Source organism: Gambusia affinis, linkage group LG13 (assembly GCF_019740435.1).
Source record: "Gambusia affinis linkage group LG13, SWU_Gaff_1.0, whole genome shotgun sequence".
NCBI lineage: Eukaryota > Metazoa > Chordata > Actinopteri > Cyprinodontiformes > Poeciliidae > Gambusia > Gambusia affinis.
This window is the reverse complement of record NC_057880.1, coordinates 16,428,833-16,443,938: the sequence shown is the minus strand read 5'-3', so window position 1 is coordinate 16,443,938 and position 15,106 is coordinate 16,428,833. Positions and strand designations below refer to the sequence as shown.

The following is a 15,106-nucleotide window of genomic DNA, read 5'->3' as shown; positions in this document are numbered from 1 at the left end:
TCTCCCTAGGTGTGAATGTGTGTGTGAATGGTTGTTTGTCTTGTATGTCTCTGTGTTGCCCTGCGACAGACTGGCGACCTGTCCAGGGTGAACCCCTCTTCTCGCCCGGGACACAGCTGGAGATAGGCACCAGCAACCCTCCCGACCCCATTAGGGACGAAGGGTGTTCAGAAAATGGATGGATGGATGGATGGATGAATTAAGCTGATGTTCATTGAATTGAATTCTGAGTAAACTGGAACTTAAATCGAATTGGATTGATTTAAACTGAATAGAATTGCAATGGGTCAAACTAAATTGAATTGACTTGAATTGAAACCAATTTAAACTAAAATGAGTTGAAATATAATTGAATTTATTTAAAATTTAACCAATTCCAAGTGTAGCTTTCTTCAGCATCCAACATATTTATTCTTTGTGAAATCAAAAATGATTTGACTGTATAGGAAGACTGCATTCATATTATATTTGGAGAGTTTCTGTTGAAGACAGCTTTTTGTGGGGATTGTCGTCTTCCTAAAAGGCACCACATGCATCTGCTGATCAATCAGCAGAATCTAATATTAGTAAATGATTTATGAAGCAAAAGCAAAGAAGCCCTGAAAGTTTTACTTGTTACAGACGACAAGTCAAGTTCCAAAGGCACCAATTATAAAGATTCTTCTGTCATTAGAGTCTCCTTGCATGGTAAATGTATTTCTTTACAGACTCCCATTAGGTTTGCAGTAATAGCTTTTTGTTATTTAGAGCCTCAAACCTTGGCTCAAGTCTTATTACCCCTGAAACAGCATGTTCCTACAAGACAACACATCCATGTTAATTTAAACTGAGTGATATCAAGCATTTTGTTGACCAGTTTTTAAATAGCCCGCACACTTAATTTACCCATGGAATTCTGTTATTTACTACTGCTGTTCATTGACCATTGAGTAAGTTTTCAATGTAAAAATGCACATGTGGGTGTGAGTGTCGCATAGCAACAGCCGCTGTAAGAGAAGGAAAACAGGCATGTGCTGTGAGGGGAAAAAACTGAAAAGACATTTTTAGGACATATCAGGAGTCTGACTTCTTTAAATTAATGCCACAGAAATCCTGCTTACCAGGTTCAGGTCCAGCCTGTTTCAAAAAATACCTGATAATCTGTGTAAGCTTGTTCAATAACAAACTCCTTAATGGAGAGCTGACAATGGAGAGCTGATGCATGTCTTCACTGCTTTTCAGTCTGTGAGTTTATAAGGTTTGGGGTAACTTAAATTAGAAGTCAATAATTTCTTAGTACAGAGAAGTTAATAAATCTCTTAAAAGATAAACAGTCTTACTCCTTTTGTTTTTATACACAAACAGCACATCGTTATTACACTGTGTTTCAGTTGCTTTAAAGTTTCATTAGACTTAATGACATATTGTGTATTCACTTGATCTTAATATAGAGCATTTTTGTTTTCAAACACACATCCACTCAGCATGACGCCAGATCAGAGTAAGGCGTGTTTATTGCCTGCACTGTATTCAGTGTTTTATTGACAAGACCTCCTCTTAAAAGGTTCACTGGAGAGGCAGTCGGCAGCCGTGCCTGCTCACTTGGAGTTTTGTTTTGTGAACCCCCACAATGCCAAGAGCCTTGCTGTGTGCTGTCTAATTGAATTGCCAAAGATATAATGATAGAACACAGACTGCCCAAATTAATTGAGGCTTGCCGGTCACAGCACAAATTATGCAGCAAATGCTGCAGTGCTGCGTGTGAGAGCACCACTGCACCATAGCCAGAGCAGAGATTACATGCACTGAAAGTGCAGATGTTGCTCTGATATATGTTTGAAAATACTTTGAAAAAAATAATTCAACTTTTCCCCCAAAATTGTTCCCTCTTGATGGTTTGTGCTAGATGGTGTGGAGAATTTAATAAGTAATGAATATTAACCATATGAAGGGTGATTTTTGTTTTGTCTTCTTATGTAACTGTTCAGGCTGTTCTGCTACAACTAAAAGCATGGTAACAGGTGGTATTTGTGTTCATCATATATGTATAACATATGAGTCAGTAATTATTAATTTGCTCATAAACATTAAGGGTGTAGTAAGCACTATTAACTTCAAACATAATAGTCGCGTATTGGTTAAACGCAAAACTATCAGAATACTACAAATTTACCATGTTGGTTTTTAGGAATATATAATATTTTTAGAATAATAAACAGCTGAAAAGGTGTCACCAAAGCCCATCAGTCAGAGAAATATGTTGCAAGGGCACCAGTGTGCTGCATGATGTTTTACTGCCATCTGTTGCCAATACTTTCAGATGTTTTATGCAGTAGTAATATTTTAATGATGATTCTCCCTCATTGCTAATTTTCTGCAAGGGGACTGTGAAGGAGGCACATTTGATTAGAAAGACTAACGCCCACCTCAGGTTTAATAAATACCTTTGCGTAAAGGTGCAGTGCTGAAAATATCGCCTGGTCCCTTAACATTGCAGGTAATATTTCAGAGGTTATGCTCCTGAAAGTTACAGAAATGCTCCTGCCCTGAATTAGTCACACACCCGGAGTCTAAATGAAAATTTTAGAGATGACAAATTGCTTATGATTAGATCATTAGCCAGATGAACAAATGCATAAATGATGATTGAGGATGTAAAAAAGCTTTCCATCACATTGAGGTTTTGTGTGCCTAGAGAAAATAAAATATTTACATGTCTTTGTTTGTTTATTTGAAGCTGGGATATTTCTCCTGTTGATCCTTTGAGACCAAGCAGTGGAATAGAGCAAAGAAAACCCAGTTCCAGATGATTTAATCTCTCCATTAAAAGCCTCTTTTCCCTCTCGTTCATTCATATATATGGAAGGCCTCATCCATTGTGCGATTTGTACTGTTTGTGATGTTAATTTGAACCCATAAGGAATAGTTTTAGTTGTCTGGCTAAAAAGACTAGAATAGTTATCTGTATAAATAGCCATGTTTTCCTTAGAGCCAGACCATTGTAAATTAGCTGAGTGGAGCAGTCAGTGTGCTGACAAGAGCTCATCAGGAGACATCATCCTATTTGTTTAGGCAGTGACTGTTTTTTTGGAATAATAGCAGGCACAAAAAAATAATCCCCACTGAGCAAACCACTAAAATATGCATCAAACATTTTCAGTAACAGACATTTAATAATATTTCTAGGATTTTTTTTATACTTTTCTACAGTTCTTTTTGCTTCACAAAAATGTGTACTTATGACATGTATGTGTTCATTTCCACCTTATCATCTTGCTTTTTGAATTTCTATGAGGAAGATATACTTTTCTACAATATCTTTCCAATCTGTTAATGTTATGGTAATGTATGAAGAATGACAGAAGAAACAGACCAGGCACCCTGGGGATAGTAATGTTTCTCTTCTCCCTTTTCTCTGGACATTAGGCTGCATTTCACATATTCAATCTTAAACATGTGTGCAGGAATATATGTGCGCATCCAGATATGTGTGTACAAAAGAGCTCTTGTGATTTCCATAGTTGTAATTAGTCCTACCTGAGGTTGTGTGTGGGGGATGGCCTCAGGGAGGTGTCCTGGAAGGCTGTTTCAAATTAACAGGAGGGCGATTGCCCTTATTGTTTCCATCTGGCTATTAAAATACACATTTGAGGCTTTGTCCTCATCAACACTCAGCCAGTCACAAACAGCCGGATGGTCAATTTTGCAGAGTCAAATTAGCAGCTCGGTGACATACAGCAGCTCTCAAAAGTGTACATAACCCTGTTAAAATGTCAAGTTTTCATTCCAAACCTTTTTCCACTGTTCTTGTGACATATCCTGTGCCGTATAATTCATAAACTAATCTGTTTTGGGAGGAAAATTTTAAAAGGAAAAAGAAATTGCAACAGCCTGGTTGCTGGGAAGAATCTAAACAATTTTTGCCATGACATTTTTTGATAAAATTTAAGCAGAAATAGTTTTATTATTCTCTTTTATAAATCAACACACTTCTAGGTGGAAGGAAAATCGTTATCAATCTAAATCTTCTGGAGGAATTAAAAATTTTAGGCTTTAACATACAACTTCTAGGCGATTGACCAGAGGTGAATTTACTGCAGTAGTCAACAAGAAGTTAAAGTTTTGTAATTTTCTACAGCCAGAATCCAGAATCATAAAGTGCTCCTTCAAAGTATCAATGTATGTATATGCACTCTAGTGCAACCAGGTTGTTGTAGTTTTATGTAGTTTTAAATCACACATTTTTTTATCAAATGCAACTTTTCCCTTTAGTTTTATATGATATTTGTCAAATCAATTAACTGGAGGTTTTGAATTTGTGACTTTATTTAAAGTCACAAAATCCTGGATTTTCATTAGAGGTGTAAACAAGTTTGAGATCTGCTCTGTCATTTATCTCACATTTAAGCAGCAGGCACTGCATAAACTTGTAGAATGAAGGTGCCTCATGTGAATTACTTCCCAGCACATAATCAAGTTTATATGAACAATGAAGTCCATATGCAACCTGTCGCAATATAGAGAGCCCATGATTGTATAGCGCCAGCATAAACCAATGATGGATAGAGGAGAGGGAAGTGCTTGACTTTGCCAATGTTGGAGTATGACACAAGTAGACCAGCTACTTAACATTATGGCTACAACATTAATGACTAGTGCAACTGTATATTTCCCCAGAGAGTCCCAGCAGGTCAAATGACAAAATTGTCTTCCTTCTCATTAGGGTTATTGTGCATATATGGTTTTTGCCCTCATTTTTATCATTAATTAATCCTGAGTGACATATAAAGCTCTTACACCAAGGTTTGCATTTTGCATGTCTTTGTGAGGCTGATTAGTTTATGTATTTATGACTGTTGTAATTATTAGTAATGTTAATGTAACTCCTGTTTTATTTGGCGTGGCAATGTGTGTCATTCAGTTATCATGTAAATGTGCATGCTAATGACTGCTTATCTCTTTATGTAAATTTCATATTTTTCAAAGGAGCACAGCGATTTAAAGTATATCACTGCAGTGCTGAGCAGAAACCTATTGTGATGCTTCTTTTTTTATTTAAATCCTGCATCCAAACCATCTTCTGTTTTTGTCATCTCTCCTGGGTTTTGGCTGGTGGGGAGTGATATAAGCGCATCATTGCACCCAAGCCAATCTACCACTGCATAAAAATCCTCATAAAACTGTATGTAATGTATACCTAGTCAGTTTATGGTATATTCTCAATAGTCACATTAGCAGCCCCATTACTGTGACTGCTGTCTGTCTCGCCATCAGAATATTTTCATGCTATGCTGGATTTATTGCGAATCGCAGATATTGCTTGGATCTACCTTACTTACTAACTCTCTGAATCACCTCATCTCTTTCACTGATTTTTTTCTTAACAGATTCAGCCTTCCTGTTGGCAAACAAGGAGGGTCATGTCGGATTGAAATTGCTGCAGATAATGGCACTACACAGCATCTTGAGGAACTTGTGTCTCACCCTGTGTCAGAGGTATGCTTACCTGCCTTCAATCACATCAACTGTTGCCCTTAATGTCCGGATCTCTCTTTGGCTTTCTATGAGGTTTATCATAGACTGCTGATTGCCATTTATAACTTCCATGCATAAATGGCATGCATGCTTACTCACTATTGCATGAGTAAGCAATAGTGATGCAGCAACCAGAGATATTAGGAATGAATTTCCAGTCAGTTTCTATAAAACTGACCTATCAATGCTCTACAGATTTTAGCTTATCTGTTGTTATTTTCTGCTACAAAATTTTTAAAAAATCTTTATAGTATATGTTACGTCCACAAAGGGCACAAAATATTTGAGGACTCGAAGGCAAAATTGAGGATTCAAAAAGTATTTTTTATTTCAAAACTCTCTTGACCTTTTTCTTTTGGTTCAGCTTCTTTTGATTTCCTGTGAAGGAAAAGAGAGAATTAAATCCTCAGTTCCCCGTGTCCCAAAAAAAGAAAACAAAAATCCCAAAGTATAAACAGGAAGTTGGACCTGGTGAGCTGATCAAAAAGAACAAAACGGTACAGCAGGGGGCCAACACTATACAGGGCCGTCGAAGCCCCTACTAGTACCGGACTACAAGAAAAAAGAAACTACTGCAAGGGAAAAATTGAAAACAGGACAACCGCTCCTACTAGGTCAAAATCACAATGAAAAAAAACAAACAAAAAAAATAGCAACCAAACAAATGGCTAACAAAAAACTACCGTATGGAGACGTGCACACCATGTCAGAGCGCATCCGTCCTCGGTGGTTGTTGGGAGTGGGCGTCGCCCTTTACATGGTGCAACCCAGCCTATTTATAGACAGTACAACAGTGTCACAAATTAAGGGGAACAAATTACAAAAAGAAAGAATTATCCAAAGTATATTAAACAACAAAAAAATCATACGACTAAAGTCAATACGAAACGATCCAAGAGAAAAAATAGACAGAAATAAATACAATGTGCCGAAAGCACATAACAGTATAGTTCTCAAAAACAGCCACAAGTTACAAAGCTGGGTCTCTCAGCTTCACTGAAAATATACAAATTTTCTATTGTACATTCAGAGTGTGTTCAGGAATATAAAATCAGAATGTCATGCACTGATGAATTATTACTGAACATAACTGTCTTACTTGTTCTTAAACCTAAAATTCAGTGAGGTGTGGATGTTCCTTAGAGGGTTTTTTGTTGGTCAAATGAAAGGGATTTTCACAGAGGCCACAATCATCTTGAATCCTGGTCTCACATTGAAAACAATCCAGTGATTCCAGGAATAATCCTACTTCACTTAGAGTGCATGTTAACTTTACAACTTCAGTTTTGTCCAAGGTACTCCTGTCCTAACATGGCCAAGCTTTGTGAGCACAAGTACTAATTTTACTAAAGATTATTTATAAATCTTTAATAAAATTGGGAAAAAGCATTAGAGAAGCATTGCACTTATCCACAATGGAGTTTTGTGGGTTTTTTGTATTAGCTTTATTTAGCACATGACCTACCTATTCTTGAATCAGGTGAATTTAAGGTGAAACTAAGTTATCACTGCCTCACTTATTCTACCATGCCTTGTGATGATCAGGAGGTACAAATAAAGCATTGATGTTGGAGAGCAACCTGGGAATATACACTCTCACATATTTGATTAAACAGATGATGCTTACTGGCAGCAGCTGAAACAGCGACTGCATTGTTTTTGGGGGGTTTTGTTGTTGTTGTTGTTTTGTTTTTACTGAACTTTGCCACCATCTCTGTGCCAACAGTGGCTTTGTTCAAACAACTGACCTACTGAACTCAAGACAGCAAAACAATGAATTGTTTCTTTGTTGCCCTTGTGTTGTCAAAAGCAGCCCAGTAACATCCAATACTCGTTAAGAGTAGGTGCACCTGTTATATTTCCCACAAATGATCAAAGTTAGAAGACATAAAAGCACCATTAAGATAGCTCAGACTCAATAATCAGATGTGGCTCATTAATTTCACCTATAACTCCTCTATATGTTATTTATTATTTTGTTTTTCTCGTTCAAAGGCACAGAGAGGGACTCAACCTTCCCACTGGCTCAGCATGCCCCCTCCCTCAGCATGATTTATGGTCTTCTAATTTGAGATGCTATGATTTTTTTTCACATCTTCTTTCCTTTTTCTTTTTTTTTAAATTTTCCTTAAACTTATCCCACATTCATTAATTACAGGAGCACTATCTATGTTGCAATTAGCAAGTAGAATAACAGATAACCTTTGCTTGCTCAGATTACCACAGTATATAGATGTGAAGAAGTGACAATGGGTTGAGTACTCAACAAAATGACATTAATGGCATTTTATTGGAATAATATTCAATATTATATTGGTATTAGATTTATAGATTTATATAGATTTATATTTCACATAAATCTAATATCTCTTTGAGTCCACTCATAAATAGAATGGTTATGTTGTCAAAACATAACCATTGTTTTATGTTTTCATCTAATTTTTATTTATATGATGCAAAATAGCATTCTAGTCATTTTGAGCAAGTTCACCTTAATTCAGCTTGTTTGCATAATACTAACATTAAATGTCATCTCAACTATACATAATTTCATTTAGTCAAAAGTTGATACAAATCAATCTTTTACATTTCAATACACTTAGTGTGGAAATTGTTACTGAAAGAAAAGCCCATGACTAGGTATTTTTAAGATGGCTAAGCTGTTTTAAAAACAGAAGCTTGCAGAAAGGAAAGTGATTTTCCTACAAATTTTCATTTGTGAAAGACAGTTAATTATTTTTACTCTACAATATTTAATTTATCAAAGCTGTCATTCATTTAAAAGAATGTTGTAAAAAAATAGCATCCTCAATTTGAGATGTCTCATTTTTTGTTAAGTTTTATTTGTACAGATGCAGCTGTCTAATAATAATTTGAAGGATTTTACTACATTAGATTTCCAGTGAGGCAGAGAAATACAGTTCTGCAATATTACAATTCACTTTTTATCATATATATCTTATAAATTTTCATTTAAGCTAAAAGGAGAACTTGTGATATTTACAAAATCTGAAATCAAGAATCAGCCACACGTTTTCTGATCAGTGCTTCTCTGGCACAAAAAATATCTATGTAGGCCCTGCAGATTGCATCAAGGAATTCACTTTCCACCAAATACTCATCCTGAGATCACATTCACTTCACAGTGCACACAAGTTTAAATTACGCCCAGTTATATTGAATCTAACTCTCTTCAAAATTCTATAATTCTCCCCATTCAGATTCAAACACAGTCCGATTCAGATTGGAGTTATATCCATTTCTAATTCGACAGTGATTTATTGTATTGCATTACTTGTGAAAGCTTTTTACAGTATGTTTACAAATGCACTTTAAAAGGACAGCCTATTCACAATTTGAAAGAAGCCCCTTACCTGGTTTTGTTACTAATGTTTATAGAAAGCTTTCAGAGAACAAGTAGTTCCAAGTGTTTATTCACGAACTGGCTCTACCACTGTCACAGAATCATTATACTTGTCACATGTCTCTTGGCCAGGGCTGCACCACATGAGAAAATAAGTCAATGCTAATATTAGTTGTAATATAGAAACTTTTTTTAACTCTCTATAGCTGTCAGCATCTTTAAAACTATGATATTTATCAGGTCTGGTTATCTATAACATATATTGACAGGCTTCATACTGTATCTGGCATACAAAGTCTGAACTTATGATAGCTTTGTGAAAGAATTATGATACTCTTGGTAATAATAATCTTCACACAAATATTGGTATCACAATATATTTGCTGTACATTGGACTGTCTTATCTATGGTAATATTCTTTTATTCAAAAATGGCATGGAACTGTTTACTAAACTGTAAAACTGGATTAATCCAAAGATGTAATATACACTGTAACCACGGTGACCATGTTAATAAAATTCCAATTCACTTGATAGAGTGAAAGACCTGTCTTTGAGGTCACTGTTGAAGAAAAATGTCTCCCTAAACGGTGTTTTCCCATTATAGTACTGAAATCAAGGTTTTTGCTCCAAGAACATGAAAGACCTTGTATGTGAAAGTATCTGCTATGTCTCCCAGTTTATTGCATGTATTAAATCTTCTTGTACAGAAGATAACTGTTTAACCATGCAACATTAATTCAGTACAGCCAAAAGCGCTACTTTAAAACAAAATTCAGAAATGAGCATATGGCTCTCATGAACTCAGTCGCTGTTGGTCCACTCACAAAGTCATGAATATTGCATAAGTGAGCATTTCGAATGGACTCGTCTCATAAACATGGTAAACACACTTGCAGGGGCCATAAATTCATTCTGCACCCCACTGTCATTATGTAACTCTAGCAGCTCATTGCTGATTGTATCAGTCAAATAAAGCTTTGCTCATTGTAAAGGTTTTCCAGCGTCGCAGCTTAGTTTATTTGACTCTTACGCTTTATTACAGATACTCTCAGGACTCCTAGCCTTGTGGTGACAGTACAATAGATGCTCCCATGAACCCTGTCATCCATGTTGTCTTTATGGGTTTTCAGATAAGCAGCAGTTTTGCCACCAAACGTTTGCATTAAACCAACACCCTCAGTGATTATGTGGCCCAACACTTCACTGTCCCTCCATGAAGCGACTCCTCTGCAGCTGTCCATCACTTTCGCTCAACTGGCAGCATAAAATCATAATTGACATTTTGAAAGCACCATAAATACATAAATACTGACGTGACTGCTCAGATTTTGTGCTGGCAGTTATGAAACTGAACTGTTATATTTGATAGAGGTGGAAAAAATATGGCGTAGATTTGGAAATAATTCACGTTGCGTAATTTCTGAGAATGTCTAAATTATAATGGAAGAGAACATAGAGTACAAAAGGAAAGTTCATATTTAAACTTTACATTGCTGTGCAAATGTGTAGTGTTTTTTTTACTACTTTTACTTTGATATTGACTGAATTTGTTCTATAATATTTATAAAAGGTAGTTATCCACTATTGCATTGTGACCTAAAAATTATTTGTTGTTGTAGTCATTGTATGGATTTAGAGAAATAGTTTGTCATTTTTTTCTGATTGGCTTTCGGAAATCTTTATATTTTTTAGTCAGTTCACAGCCTCTTTTTATACTTCAGAGTATTAAGAGCAAGGTTTACTTTTGTTGAGCCACTTAAGATTGACTTATAAATCATTCAAATATAAGCAAAGTATAAAGATTTAGGAGATGAACTAGTATTGTATCTATTCATTCTTAAAACTTTGGCACATACACTGACTTGTTTAAATTTCTTCCTGAGGATTATTTGTTATTCATTTCTCTAAAAGAGAACATATTTTTATTTTTTTAGTTGCAGTGCTGTAAAAGCTAATTTCCACATTACAGACTTTTTTTTATTTTTTCTTTCAGACAGACATGCTTTATATATATATAATCAGCATGAATACAAGAGGCCATTTTCAAATAGATTTATTTTTTCCCCAAGTTATTCATAATAACAAAACTCAAAGTAAAACAGTGAATGAAATCATTGTCATTAACTAGTTTTGTAGCAATTAGTCTAGTTTCACAAAACAAGAAATCACTTACATATAACCCATCTTTCAATATTAGATAGCTATAAAGAAATCAGAAAATTCAAAAACAAAAAAAGGAAACAAAGTTAATGACATCTTTTGGCTTTGAAACTGTTATAAATCACTTTTTAAGGCTTGGGGTCTCTAGAAAAAATTACCAAAAGTCATTATCCTCCAATGGAGAAAACATAAAACAGTTGTTAGGACACCAGCCACTACTGACTGGTTTCCAAGAGAACTTCAATGCCACATCCAAGAGGTCACAACAGAATCCAAAACAGCTTCTAAAGCACCACAGACCTCACATGCCTCAGTTAACAACACTGTTTCGAATTCAACAGAACGAAGGAGTTTGGGCAAAAACAGTAACCATGGGAGAGTTCAAAGATGAAAGCCACAGCCAACCAAACACACACAAAAGAATGGCCCACAGGATGTTTGTGAAAATATTAAAATGTGTGGACTGATAAGATAAAATGTTATTTTCTGGAAGATGTTTACATTTAAAAAAATGGCAATAAAGCATTTCAGAAATATTTAAACTGATTGTTAAACATGATGGTCTGGGGCAGGTTTGTCAATTCAGCACCTGGAAGACTTGACATAATTTATTCGACCATGAACTCCACTTTCTACCACAAAATCCTGAGTAGCTTTAGTTGTGGATGTTAAATGTGTGCGAAGAAAGGTTTGCATGCCCTCGTTGTTGTGAAACTGGATGCAAAGAGAGAACTGGTGGTAATTTATAGTGGCTAATAATCAAAACAAAAAATACATAATTCAGTAAGAAAGTTTCAATGTGTTATTAAATCAGAATTAGCTAAAAGAGAACATTATTTCAAGACTTTTAAAAACAGCATCATCTGTTTTCATGTTGGAATGGCAGCACCATTCCAACATGAATTATTCATTCACATAATGTTAATTAAAGAAAAAAATTCCTCGTCGGGTTTGGACTTAAAGTTCTAATTCTATAATTCCCTACATAATCTTTATTCCTGTGGCTTTTATGCAACATCAACATTGAGTGTCTCATCAAAAAACACAAACCTGTTAAAAATCTGAATTGTTTCAACCAGGCTATATAAAGGCAGGCTCAATAATAATGTTTTGGTTTAGTTCTATTTTCTTTAGCATGGACAAGCATATCGTTAAAAAGAAAAACATGACCTGAACCCTCACTGTGAATAAAACCTTGTTTAACTGAACTCCAACAGGATTATTTCTCCAAATTATGTAGCTCCTTTTTGGCAGCAGAATTAATTTTACTCATTAAGCAAAAGGTTATGGTAGAATAAGCTGTGTGTTCCTGAAATTTATCACAATTAATTCTATTTAAATGTCACATCAAAGTTAGCAGGTAATGTTTTTGTTTTTTTATTTCTTTTTCCATCTGTCTGTCTGTCTATCTAGTTGTGAGACATCTTTACAGCTTGTTAACTGAGAAATACTGATTTAAACATTTAACAACAAGTCAAAACATACCCTGGAAAATCCAAATCCTCTGCTTACAGAGGATGAGGCTGCTTACATGCTAACTTAGAGAACTTAAAACGCTTACATGATGGATTTACGGATTCCAAATTATAATTCTGTGCAAATAGATTAAGAAAGTGAATTTAGTTAACAGTATTGTGTTTTTTTCTACATTATATTAGCGTTGAACCTAGCAGTAGGTTCTAGACTTCATCTTGCATATTCATATTAATATAAATCAATCTCAATTGAAAATGTTATGTACTGTTATATCCAAACTGATCCTAACTTCAGAGACTGATTTATTTCAACATAAATCAGCTCTCTGACTTTTGTTTGCTTGTCTTTTCTTTTTTTTTTTTTTTTTTTTTGCAGAGATCCTTTGGACCTATATTTCTTGGGGATGTTTCATCCCTCTGGGAGCTTCATGATGAGAGAGGAAAAGAAAAGAGGAGATTCATTGGCTGCATCAAGGAATTCCAGGTCAACTCAAAGGAGATTGACCTGGTGGGTGAAGCAGTGAAGGGGAGGAACATCAAGAACTGTGACCCGCCTGTCTGCCAACACCTTCCCTGCCGCAATGGAGGAACATGTGTCAGGTACAGTACCAGGTCACCTTTAAGCCCAAACAGATTATTTAAGGTGCTGGAATGTAAAAACCAACACGAACGTGAGACAGTGTCCCTGAAAATTCATTTCTACATGATAACGCATGCTGCAGAAAAATGAATCTAGGAGTAGAGACCGCCTGTGACTGATTACACCTTACTTACAATATTCACCTGCACCAGCCAAAGTGGTAAGAAATGATGCTGCTGCATCACCTGATGTTTTCTTTTTTCTCACTGATTGCTTTGACACAGGATCGTAATAGGTAGTTTGTTTTGTGGGAACCAACACTTTATAGCTCTAACCAGATTTTTTTTCCCCACTTTTTAAGTAAATGAATGGTTATGGTTGCAAAATATGTGCTTTCACCACACATTAACCGCCCTGCCAGATATGGAAATGAGAGTTTGGCTGTTTCCTTACCTACTATTTTTTTTACATACAAACATGTTATGTTGTCAAACTCTGGTGTCCCTTTATCTTAATGATGTTTTTGTTGACTAATGGTTTCTAATGCACATCTGATGCTTTCACTGACGCACAGAGTAGTTATGGTTAAACTACACATAGGTGAGTTCTGTCTACTAGTGGGTTATATTTTGAAGAAAGAATTTTATTTAGAAGTATTAGATTTACGGTGGCTAGATACAAAATGCACACCCCACATGCAAAATTGTTGATAATCACAGACAATTGTTTCTTCCATTTTACATTTATGCAGACCTCTGTGTTTATCTCAATGAAATTTGTTGAAATTAGCTATTTTGATACAATAAAATCAAGGGTAAAAAAGGGTTCAAAGGCTCTGGATTCTTTTGCAGACACAGTATGTTTGTTGGCTGTTTTCTCTTTGGTTAGGATGGGGCTTTCTTTGTCTAAGGGACAATATGAAGTGTCCTTCACACTGTATCAAGCTTTTGCCTGGTTCATGTCAATATGGCTGTCACTGCTCTGTCTCAACTGAACCAAAGCTTGTTCTGTGCATGAATAGCTAATTCACAATTAAACTTCTTTTTTTTGTGTGTGTATATATATATATATATATATATTTATATATATATATATATATATATATATATATATATATATATATATATATATATATATATATATATATATTAGTTTCATATAAATATTTGGGAACATGATGATGCATCATGCATAAAATGTGGGTGGGAGGGTCTTATATAACCATTAGCAATGAATAAAGCTAACATGAACTCATGTGTTTTCTGCTCACAGGCATATTCATTTTAACTGCATAAGCTTTTCTAATATTTCATGGAACCATGAACTGCAACAAAATTATGTACAGGCTCTGTTTTTCAAAACATAATCTACAACACAACTCTGAAAGACTCGTCACATATTGCATTATATCATGTTTAACATTTTATTGTATTGTGCTGTACGGCATTTCTGAGACCAGAGATTTGCCTTTTTGTCATTCAGTTTTATTGTTTTGTTTCATTATACTAGTAAAAGTGTCATAATAGGCTAAAAAAAATACTGTTGCACACCATAAACAGAGTTATTGTCAGTTATTTCGTGACTATAAAAGAATACTTCTAGCTCTTAGACACAAATTTAGTTTTATGTTCTCTGTATGTGTGAAATTAGTTGCACCACCTGACAAAATGACAAAATAGGAGCTTTCACTTGCAATCTTAACTGCATCAAAACCATTTGCATCCATGAATTTGTCACAGTCACTGTTTGCCACATTCCTTTTACAAGCTAATACAATTTAATGTTGGGTTGCGGTTGTTGAAATGACACAGCAATTCTGTCATCCTTAATTTTATGACTCATCAAAGATTTCCTAAATGGAAATAAAAAAGAAAACTGTGAATAAGTTTAACTTTTGAATGTGCTGCAATCCTAAAACAACTGTTTTTGTAAAGCACTTTTTTTTCCGACCATTTATTCAGTCAACAAGCAGAAGAACAATTCCCTTACATCTTTTTATCTCCAATAATCG

General features: G+C 35.1%; 1 protein-coding gene across 1 annotated transcript in view; it reads left to right on the top strand.

The window, feature by feature from the left end:
- eys (eyes shut homolog) overlaps positions 1–15,106 on the top strand; it is a 173,791-nt gene that overhangs the window by 132,113 nt on the left and 26,572 nt on the right. The window contains exons 42-43 of the mRNA XM_044136158.1: positions 5,367–5,475; positions 12,892–13,115. Of these exons, the coding sequence (XP_043992093.1) occupies positions 5,367–5,475; positions 12,892–13,115 (333 nt within the window). The remainder of the gene's footprint in view (positions 1–5,366; positions 5,476–12,891; positions 13,116–15,106) is intronic.